Source organism: Gasterosteus aculeatus, chromosome 8 (genome assembly GCF_964276395.1).
Source record: "Gasterosteus aculeatus chromosome 8, fGasAcu3.hap1.1, whole genome shotgun sequence".
NCBI classification, from domain to species: Eukaryota; Metazoa; Chordata; class Actinopteri; order Perciformes; family Gasterosteidae; genus Gasterosteus; species Gasterosteus aculeatus.
This window is the reverse complement of record NC_135695.1, coordinates 15,694,545-15,705,794: the sequence shown is the minus strand read 5'-3', so window position 1 is coordinate 15,705,794 and position 11,250 is coordinate 15,694,545. Positions and strand designations below refer to the sequence as shown.

Sequence of the window (11,250 nt, the reverse complement as noted above, 5' to 3'; positions counted from 1 at the left end):
ACAAATCAATTCACTCGAGTCATTTTTAGATCTATTTAATACAATCAGGCAAATCTGGAGGTATTTCAAGACGCATTCAGGAAAAAATACATTTTTACAATGTGGACTGTTGTAATTTTAAGCCTAAAGATTATAAATAAAGGAGCGTATTATAAAATAAGAGGTTTTCCAAGCTTTTGATCTATACAGTTTGGATATTTAGAAAATAGAACATGAACAGTATGCGAAAGACATGCTTTCCCTTTTTCCTCGAATGATTTCTCTCACTCAGTTAACTTTTACCAGGTCCTTACAGTTAAGGAGAAGATGTTCTCTTGTTATTAAAGATATTTATGTTCTGTTGCCAACACAACAGATCATGTGCTCGGAAAGATCCATGTACAGTATTGCACACACTCAAAACTTTGCTTCACAAAAAGTTAGTCAAAAAGGCATATTCACAGTTTGAAGCACAATAGTGTCAAAATATAGCACCCGGCCGCGAGATTTCACGCCCACCGAGATTCTGATAGTCAACGAGTCCACGTTGCGGTTTGGTTTTGCAGTTGGTTCACTGCAGTTTCTCGAGCATCTGAAGTTCAAAGTTGGCAGTGGAGGGGGGAGGAAATACTGTCGAGTTCACTCTCTTCCATCCATTAAGAGTGAAATTACAGAATATTTTTGATTTATTCAATTGATCAATACATTTTTGATTAACTGATTCGTCTACAAAAAACAAAAACAAGTTGACTATTTGGTTTGACAAGACCAAAAAAAACCAACTAAATAAACTTTACAATTTTACAAATGACCAACTCTTTCGCACTGGAGGAGCTCCAGACGTTTGGTGTTCTTTTCTGACAAACCTTTTCATATTCTCAAAACACCTACAGAGTTCTTTCAATCTACGTATCCTTCCAGCACGACCGTCCTCACAGAAGCTGCCGCAGGAGAGAACGACCATGAGAACCAGACCGAGGAGCGGCGGCGGGGGGGGGCACCGCTCACTGCGGAGGATTCAGGTACTGGTTGGTGAACTCCTCCAACTGTTTCTCCAGGTTTGTGGCCTTATGTCTGCGGGGGGGGAACAAACACAGGTCAGACCAACTTCATCCAAAATGAAAATGCATTTCTAACTGTTAATCTGCAGAGCTGTTCTGTAAGTAGACAAACATCTGTTCAAAGTTAACGGTGAAGCTTGAATTTGGATGTAAAATTGAATCGTCTGGTCTTGTCTTTTTTTCCCTCTGCTGTTCCCGTAATATCACCAATATCAGGGAGGATGTTTATTTCTCCTACACCTTCCCAAACAGACGAGAGGAGGAGCGGACACTGACCGCAGGCTCTTGGAGTGGCTCTGCACGGTCTCCAGCTGATCTATCGTGGCTGTCAGTCGGCGGATTTCAGCCTCGAGCTCTTTCTGCGTCTGGCCCACCTGCTGGCAGAGACGAGCAAAGGTCGCCGCCATCTCCCTGGAAACAAAGAGGGCACAGGGTTGCAGTGCCTATTTATTTAGCCCTGCTACAGGAGGGAGGGGATGGTGTGTGTGTGTGTGTGTGTGTGTGTGTAAATTAGGAAGATTATGGCGTGTCGATCTATGGGGCAGAGAAAGGAGCCCTTAATGTCAGCACAAAACATTATTAATGTCACCATCTTTATCCATCACACATACGGAATGTACAGACCGTACATCTAAATATAGTACTTGTGATAAAAACTGAGAAAACTCTTTGTTTGTTTCTAATATGAAGCTACAGGAATGCTGCGGTGTCAGGACTCACTGTTGGACCTGGTGGCTGCAGTTTGAACTGGTAAAGCTGACTATGAGCTGCAGCTTGTCTGTTGCGTAGTCCACAAACTGCCGCTTCAGAGTTCGCTCCTTTGCCTTCGTGGTCCAGGTGAGTCTCTCGTAAAGGTAGAGCAAGCCATACAGTGAGCCCGACAGAGCGATCAGCCGCCACCCGACGGTTTTCCACACCTTAGGGAAATGATGAAAAACGTTAATACATACACACAGGTTTGTGTGTTAATTATAAGGTTAGCTGCCTTAAAATTTGACTGTCATTTCCATGCAAAGCAATGCAGAGCATTTGTCGAGGGAAAAAGGAGTTTTATTAATATCTTTACACCTGATATTTACAATTCACTGATGAAAATAACTTCTTTTATTGTCATTAAGTTGAGGTTGGGATAAAACGGAACATTTTACAAACAGAAGCTCCTCTCACCTGAAATGCAACAACATCACGCACAACTGCATTTTACAACACACATCCAGACGACACAACATACCACTCCGCCGACAACGAGGACGCTCATGGAAGTGCGGGAGGTGAGGGATGCCACGTTAGTCGCCACGGCTACCATCATGTCCTCTTGGCTCATGACTGCCGTCCCGTTGTTGGGCGGCGCCGTAATGGACGGGGGTCCCGAGGAGGGCGTGAGCGCCATGGGCAGCGCCGGCCGGGAGCCCTGGGCAACGGCACGAGGGGGCGGGTTTAAAAACCGTACCTTCCTATTTTGTGTTTATGTGAGCGTTTATGCTGCACCAAAAGTAGCAAGCGTTCCAGACATTAAACACCGCAATATGAATCAGACGCGAGTCCGCCAGCACCCTCCCAAAAAGGCCGCCTGTACCTGGAGCTTCTGGTCCACCAGGTTGAGTGCTCTCTGCGCGTTGACAGATCCCAGGAAGCGGTGGACCAACACCGTCCAGCCCAGCGAAAACTGGAACTCAATGTTTTCCTGGAAGTCGCTGCAAAGTGTGGCGCAGTTCAAGTCGTAACTCAGGTCAAACTTCCTGCTGGGCACCAGCATCTGGACCTGGCTCTGGGCCACAGAGGGAAGCAGGGGCAGCATGCTCTCTGGAGAATGAGAAATACAACATAAACAATACATACCCACCGCTAATAACACATATTTGGGTTGAATATCCTGGTGTCTCCCGAGGGAAAGTCACACCACAATGTCAGGACAGCACCTGAGTCCTTTCCATCAGAGGGCACATTAACACCTTTTGTTAACATCACTGTCACCGAGCACAGCTTGCATGCGTGGCTGTCACAGTGACGCACTCGTGGCATAATAATGGGGCACGGGATGATGGCGTTGAGCGAGGAGGGTAAATTTAGCAGGGGGCGCTGTACGGTGCAGAGCCCGAGAGGCTAAAAAGGTTCGGCCTAAGTTTAGCAACGCTCTCTGAATGAGTGAAAACAAACAATGGGGGGCTCTCGGAATCTGGGCTGATGTCGTTCTCTGTAACGTTATTGGCCTTTGCTGCAAGGAAAGGTTCTCAGTGTTCTGCCCTGTGTAGTTACCCATCATGTATCTCTGAGACGACTGCACTGAAGCGTGGACCGCGTCGGAGCAGCGGAAGGCCAGGTTCTTGCCCATCCCCTCCTCCACGTGGGCCAGCAGCTCCTGCAAACACAACGGGAGTCACATGGGAAAGCAGTAAAGAAACCCTTTTTAAAATTTGTATTAATTAACGATGAACCCGGGCTACTACATACAGACTTGTAGATCTTCAGGACATTAGACGAGGGGTGGAAGTCACTGTGGAACTCATCAACGATCACGTGGAGGCGGCAGATCTCTTCTCCCATGGCAGAGGAAACCTGGGAGGAAACACAACCGCAGCTCATCAGTCAGCTGCAGCAAAGAGCAGGCAGGACTTCGAGGTCCTACTTAAACAACCACCGGGAGCAAACCGCATGGAATAATTAGAGGATCAACAAAACAATGACCTGGAAAATGCCCAACATTTGCTGGTTCCATCTTCAAAAGTCCTTCCACCAGCGTTTGTCTTTACCTTAGATTCCACCTCCTCACTGATGGCCTTGATCTTCTTCTTTATATCGTCGATCAGCAAGTTCAGCTGATTCTTGACAAACTCCAGCCGGTCCATCTGGTACTCTCGATCCTCCAGAGCCGCCACTCTGAGGTCCCACCGCACAAACAGGAAATAAAGTCACAAATGCAAAACAGCAGCCAAATACAAAAGAACCAGGTATTAAAAGATAAACAAAGAACGACCCGACCGAAAGTAACACTGATATTTTACTCATATCTCATCCAGCCCTCCGGTCACCCAAACATGTTCTTTATATTCTGTACCTCTGTAAGCCCTTCATGAGACAACATCAGAATACCACTGTATTGTCCGGCAATCCCGTCCCACTAAATGACACTCACCTCTTCTCCGCCGCCTCGATGTTGATGGCGTCCATGATGCTCTTGACCTTTTCTGCGATCAGCTTGGCCCTGATCGTGTGCTGCTCAAACTTTGTTTTCACTGCTGACTGCGAGATACACTCCTGCGAGGCCATAACACACGAGTTACTGTGACGGCTATGGGGGCCGCTGCTGGATAGGGCGCGTTAACTCGCACGCTACCAGGGACCAACAGAAGACAAGATAGACACCTGCTACTTTAACTCAAAGAGAAAAAAAGAAACACAGGTGGGGAAGTGGTGGCAGCAGTGTGTGTATCTTGCGTCCCGCGGCCCACCGATCGGACGGTCACAGTAATGCGTTTGTTAAAAGGAAAATGATAAAAAACACACCAACGGCACACAATCACAAATGAAAGTGAAAGAAAACAAATAAAATGGTGAACATGTAGAAGTAGGAATATTGTGTCATTTTGGGATAAATGTGATAATTCCCTCTTTAAATCAACTTTAGGTCCCACAAAAGCAGATTTGGGGGATTTATTGACATTCACTTCATTCTATAAAAGTAGTTTGAATTGTTAGTGGCGTCCCCGATTCCCGCATTCAGTTAAAACTGACTTCAAATAGTCGTGGAATTGATATGGGCGGTGCATCCTGCAGGATTTTATCTCACTAACACGTCCTCATCGTCTGCTGTTCTCTCCCTGGCGGTGCATCAGAGCATTCCACAGGAAAAACCTGTGGGGCTTTTGTTGTGGAACCCAATATGTATTTTTATTAGACACACCTGGGTGGGGAAAGCAACCAGATCAGAGTTGCTCTGATTATTGATATTTAATTATTAAAAAACGCTGTTCCGTTCCTTACAAAGCAGCTGCTCAACGAGTGCTCGGGATACGTATTATTAAACCGATTATAGATCTGATCCGATGATAATTTCCTCCCAGGATGAACACAAGTAAATTCCTGATTGTTATAATGAAAAAACACAGAAAAAAAACTAAATCAAAATGGAATGAAAAGAAACGGATGTCCTCGCCTAAGTGAATCTAGACTTCAGCAATGAAGACGCAGGTTGATGGAGAAGGCACAGTGATTTGGTCCGCAAAGCCCCAGAGGAAGCGGCTTCATGTTGATTGAGTGAAGGCGAAACCCGAACCACTGAGCCCGGCTGGAGAAGACGACTGCTCAGGTTTCTACTGTTTGCTGAAGAACTTTGGCTGTGTATTTTATTAAATTCATCATCTTTCTCCATGCAATAAAATTCAACCTCAGCTTTGAAAAACACAGATGTTTTCACTAAGCAAAGGAATTTCTCCAAATAAAATAAGCTTTGGTTCAGCGGCTGATAAAGCAGCGACTGTCTGCATCTCCTGGCCAGAATGAATGAGGAAAAAAGATGCTTCACTCCTCTGAATAGTGATTCCCCTTCTCTGCCCAGTTGTACTTCATTCTCGCCAGCAGAAGACAGCCAATGTAAACAGGATTGGTTTAGCGGTTGATGATGGACCCGTCGCAGTGTGTAAGCGACTCCATCAGCATCGCTGCCGTTTTTTTCGGCTCGCCTCTGCTTTTTTCTCGTGGTAGCACATGTACCAATAGCTAACTGCAAATATATGCCACGGTCATTGAAAACTTTTTGATTATTCTTTAAGAAGTGGGTCATCATTGGAAGGAGGACAGATGGTGGACGGATACACAAACACACCTCAAACCTCCTCTCAAAGCATTGGAATTCCTTCATCCTTTCATGGAAGCCCTCAGCCAGGGCTCCACCTGTTGGATGAAATGATCACATTCTATGTCAAATGAACACTAGCACAGACACATTGGGTATAAAGTACAGTTGTTTATTGGCTTTATGTTTTATTTGGATCATTTTCGTTCTGGTAATTTACTGTTTTCATTGTTCTTTGTCATTTCCAAAGTGGATGAAGTTTGGTGATTTTCAACTATTTTCCTCTCACGTAAAAAGAAAAAAATCGGTTCCCCAAAAATATCCCAGATGTGATGACATTGAACATAATGATGTGCATGCTTTCTCAAACCTCCACAAAAGAAAGCATCCGCTGAAATGCGGATCCTCACCTGATTCAGGCATCCCCTGTGCACGTTGCATGCGGGAGTTGAGCACCTCTTTGGCGGAGACGAAGAAGATGCGGTCGGGTGCCTGATCGCGGTCCACCACCTTCAGCTCCTCCACCAGGAAGTTCACACAACGGTCCGTGTGCTGCTTCCTCACCTGGAAGAAGAGGTGTCACACTGGCACGGTGCACTAGACAATAATATGGATGTGGGGCTAAAAATGACTTCATTACAAAAATATGTATTGCCAATGCTAATTTACAAGCCCCCCTCCAAAATAAAATCTAATTTCTTTTGTATTAACCTCTAGTGGTAGCAAGTCCGGTAGCTAATTCTGTACAAACTCGTAAGACTCAAATGTTACCAATCCTGCCATGAGATGGGAATAAAGGGCCGACTCACATCCTCCATGTACTCGGGTTCGTTTGCTGAGGCGTCCCAGCGGTTGTTGAGGATGAAGATGTTGGGCTTCGACAGGCGTTCGTTCACTTTGTGGAAAAAGTGCTTTTCCTAGACGGCATGATGGCGAAGAGAGAGAGAGAGAGAGAGAGAGAGGCATGCGTTGCTCAAATCAGTAAAAGCGCAATATTCTTTTTATATCTCCCTTTTACAATTAAAAAAACCTTTCATTTCCCAATAAGCTGCCATTGTAGATTTTAAAAAGTGTTAGTTTTGACACGGTGAACTGGGAAGAACACTTCACATTAGATGTGATCTAATATCCAATATCTGGCATATTTATTTAATTGTAAAAAACCAAGCACACCACAACGGCAGAGTAGCGTGTTAACATGAACTGAAATGTTCTCGGTCCGCACAAACCAGCCAGAAATCAGGCGCTCAGTGACGCAGGATGCGGCGCCGCTATTTGGCTATCTTAAAATATTTACATAAAGTCTGGGATTTATTTCCCTGGAACAGCGCGGAGGGAAATGTGTTTTCGGAGCTGCCGGGCCGGATTAGGCCCTGTGATTGACTGCGTGTCCAGCTCCACATTGTAGGAATGCCTGAGCAGACAGAAACAAGAGGGCCTGTGAGGCTCGACACAAACACAGGCAGCCACATTCTCCTCTGCGCAACCACCGCAGTGGCCCCTTAAGTCCACACGAGGGGCGTTACGTTAGGGGAAGTTATGACAAGAAGTCCAGGGAGTGTACTCTCGTCACCTTGAGTTAACACTGAAACACAGCGTAAAGTGATAAAGAGCAATGGACACATTAATGTAAATATCTATTCATAGGTCCAAACTACTTATACACTTATGTGTACAAAGACAACTGGCAAAATTTGGGTTTAGTAATAAATATTTACTGCCGGACAGCGAACAGATTTACTGCTAATAAAGAAAATCCGTCCTTTGATCAATCCTTGAATGAGTAATGTAAAGTTAAGTTCTTTCCATCACTGTAAAGTAGGTGTGGAAGCCAGTCGTTAGTTTCACGAGGCTCGGAGGATTTTTTACCGTGTTCATAAGTGTGGATTCAGAGTTGGCCACCAGCACAAAGACATCGGCATCCAGGCAAAATTTGTCAATCCAGCTGTCCAGTTGTGTCGTGACATCTGTCCCCGGGCTACCACAGTGGATGAGAGGTCAAGAGGTCAAATGCGTGACGTCCATTTGAGCTAGGTCTGGTGTCTCACACCTCGTTCACTTTATCTGTGTAATCTGATCTGATGAACTGATCACGTTACCTGTCCACAAGCACCAGGTCGTCTCGAAGCAGAGCACACTTGGTCTTCGGCCAAAACACACGGACGAGGCAGCCGGCGTCCAGACTCTCGTCCATGTGGAGAGCGTGAGCCAGCTGGTTTACGGTCTGCAGAAGGGGTGTGCATAGGTCGACGTTATGAATGCAGATGTAATCACATCTGTTTATATATTCTATCTATCGTCTGTAACGTAATGACTTGAAGAAAACCTCACCTGCCATTATTACGATAACATGTTTCTTGTAATTTTAATAACTATGACTTTTCTGTCTCTTGCTATGTAGAACTGAGCACTTTATTAATCACTTTTTACAATGCCTAAAATGTCTCCTCTGTTTTTAAAGGTTTTACAGCCCTGAAAGGGGACCGTCATACAGTATCATTTACAGTATACGTTCCAAAATTAACAGTGGAATGTTATTAGGTAACTATTATTAGGCTACAAGGATTCCTATATTATCAACAAACATCAACACAGAATTTAAGGTAAATTTGCCCCCACATTCATTTCTTACACTGGACAGATTAAGAAAAGATAAGTATACACATTTGAACAGGTTAACCAATGAGAATGCTTTATATTTTAAACCCATTCCACCTGATTTATCTCACTGAGACTTTTGTTTCAGACACCCTTTACCTCCGAAAACATCCTGCATACCGGTTTCTATAGAACCGTGGATGTAGGTTCAGACTCACACATGTCTGGCGAGGCGAATCAAAACAAGCCAAACCCCAAAATGGAAACATTATTCATCTTCTATACAACAAAATAACAGCTGAAGCAAAAGATCTCATGAACAACATTCCTCCTCAGTGCGACTGCACAAGCGCAAAGACGGGGCGATCAACTGAGGGAACGCGAGGAAGTGCAGCTTCACTGACTGTCTGATTAGCAAACATGACCCAAATCTGCTTTGTGTAAAACGCATCAACTACGAGTAAAACTGTTGACCTTCTTACTCCAGCAAAAGGTACAAAAAAGTGCTCAACATATAATTAAGGTTATTAAAATAACATTCACCTTGATGCTCTTCTCCTCATCCGAGCCCTCGGTCTTGAGGTAGGCCTTGTCATCGTCAGTTCCCTCTACACTAAGGAAGCAGTTAGTGGTGTGGCCGATCCCGCTGGGCAGCACGCGGTCCCTCAGCATGGCGTTGACCACCGTGCTTTTACCGTTACTGGTCCTACAAAAAAAAAACGTCATTGACTATTTGGAGGCAAATGATTTGCTCAAACTCTAAATTCCATGGTGTGACATCCTAATTCACTTTAAATGTAAATGCAAGATAAATATGCAGCTACTAATGGAAACGACTGGATACAGAACTCCAGAATGGATAATAAGGCCTCCAATGTGGCAGGTAGTGTTTTTACCGGAAGGCTGATCAGGAGTCCGCGTGTCATTGCTAAATCATGCAGAGGAAATATGCTGCCCGGTGACACACCCTGCGCATTGTGTCTTGGACACGAAGGCTTCATTTGCATCAGCGCGGAGCACAACGCGGTTCAATTAACATTCAGTTTTTAACCCAATCAGGCTGATGACGTTGCTGAGAAATGTCCCTACAAGGATAGGTCAAATTTAAAGACCATAACACCTAAATTAATTTGGGGAAGGATTAGTTTAACTTGCAGAGTCTTCTAGTCATCACAATAATTATGTCCGTAAAGGTTGCTTTTATGGAAAAGGCTGTTTGAGAATCACATCCGATAAGTGTTGTAGACAATACTCTTTGCAAATACAAGTTAGTTGTGTTTGTAGCCGTCTCACCTGCCAAAAAAGGCCACTTTCATGTGCCTGCGTGCCAGCACCTCCTTAATGACAGCCAGTTTGTCAGCGTATCCCTGAATCTCAGACATTTGATCGTGACTCGCAATATTCTCCAATGCTTTATTCCCACAGGTTTCTGTCCAGAACAAACAGACAAACACCACCACCTACTCCATGAATCGCTCACACACAGTTAACAGACAAGACAACACAAAATGATGTTGACTTCCAGCAGTTGTTCTCGTAGCGTTATAATCATCACGATCATAATCAAGACTGGAAATGAAATCCTCTCACCTTCCACAAACTCCGAGGTCTCCTTCACGTAGTTCAGCAGTTGTTCAAACACGTCGCTGATCTTCTTCTTGGCCACAACGAAGCGCTTGAGAGGAGAGAATTCCCCCTGAGCCGAATCCGACCGCCTGAGATGAGGAGCCGCCGCCATGGTGTTTGGTCTAAGAGGGGTCAAGAAAGGGCAAAACGACGTTAGTAACCAGCAGGCGGGTTACAACGGCGTTTCGGTCGCACTCAACGCAGGACGTCTGCGGTAGTAATCACGTTAATACGTCAGGTGAGGTTTTACTTGAACTGCAGGTGAAATAACGAAAGTTATGCAAGTGTTACTGGAGCCATTATAGAAGTTAACAGTGATATCGTGCAACTTCGATACACTCGACACGTGAGAATACCAAACAGTGACTGTGAATAATAGGCTTTTCTAGACTAACGTGAATTACTTATGGTTCACATTAAAACATCTTATGCGAAACTAGCTAGCTAACGTTATCGTTACAAGCGGCACTAAACTAGCATTAGCACGTTTAGCTAACGTTGGATTGTGGTTTTGCTTCCTTACCACAGTCTTAACACAGCAAAACACAGCAAGTGTTCTCTTCTCATAACACAACAGTATAGATCCACAGCTATGGTGCAGATAATCCCTTTCCCTGGTGAAAGATGACTCGCTGACGGCTCGGCTAACCTTCTGTTTGTATCCTGGAACGGCGAATGGCAAAGCTCACCGTAGAAAGAAAGAGAGGGCAAAGAGGAAACCGGAAACACTTCAAAATAAAAGCATAACAGACCCGACGTTATGTCGCCAACGATTGCTAACTCTGAGCCGAGTATGGCCGTTGTAGCGGTTCTCTTTTATATCTATTTCTGAGCATTGTTTTGCACACAATCTGACCAAATAAATCTGCCCACTAAATAAAACAGTGTTAGCATTTTTATGTTTTTTTTTCTGCTGTGTTGAAATTGACTGTCGGGAGCTTGACGCATATTCCAACTGCAGTAGCCAATCAACGCGCAGAGAATCCGCCTGACCCCTAAAGAGCCTCTGTGTTGTAAAGAGACTGAAGTGCACTAAGGGTAAAGATAATTACACACAGGACATGAAGCATTAAAGGTAGTACTGGTAATTGATTTTTATCAGAATGACATACATACAATCTATGAATCATTTAAAATAGCGGAGAAAACAAAGGACATATAGTGTATCTTACAGTTCTTCAGTGTGTTTCACTT

At 44.6% G+C, this 11,250-nt stretch overlaps 1 protein-coding gene across 1 annotated transcript; it reads right to left on the bottom strand.

Moving 5' to 3' along the window:
- Positions 1–22: 22 nt before the first annotated feature.
- Positions 23–10,804, bottom strand: mfn1b (mitofusin 1b). Its single transcript, XM_040184430.2, has 18 exons — positions 10,580–10,804; positions 10,021–10,178; positions 9,724–9,859; positions 8,974–9,136; positions 7,932–8,056; positions 7,702–7,810; positions 6,642–6,749; positions 6,243–6,396; positions 5,863–5,930; positions 4,174–4,295; positions 3,791–3,917; positions 3,492–3,596; positions 3,297–3,399; positions 2,617–2,843; positions 2,272–2,451; positions 1,761–1,957; positions 1,317–1,451; positions 23–1,053 (listed from the first exon to the last, which is right to left on the bottom strand). The coding sequence occupies exons 2-18, from the start codon at positions 10,166–10,168 to the stop codon at positions 984–986; spliced, it is 2,277 nt and encodes a 758-aa protein (XP_040040364.1). The 5' UTR covers positions 10,169–10,178; positions 10,580–10,804; the 3' UTR covers positions 23–983.
- Between the last annotated feature and the right edge of the window lie 446 nt (positions 10,805–11,250).

Bases quoted from the DNA above. Each gene is read 5' to 3' on its own strand.
- mfn1b (XM_040184430.2), bottom strand. From the start codon at position 10,168: ATGGCGGCGGCTCCTCATCTCAGGCGGTCGGATTCGGCTCAGGGGGAA. The intron at 2,844-3,296 runs GTAACTACACAG...CTCATTCTCCAG, and splicing joins GTCTCAGAGATACATGATGG to AGAGCATGCTGCCCCTGCTT. The intron at 2,452-2,616 runs GTACAGGCGGCC...GCCGTTGCCCAG, and splicing joins TGGTGGACCAGAAGCTCCAG to GGCTCCCGGCCGGCGCTGCC.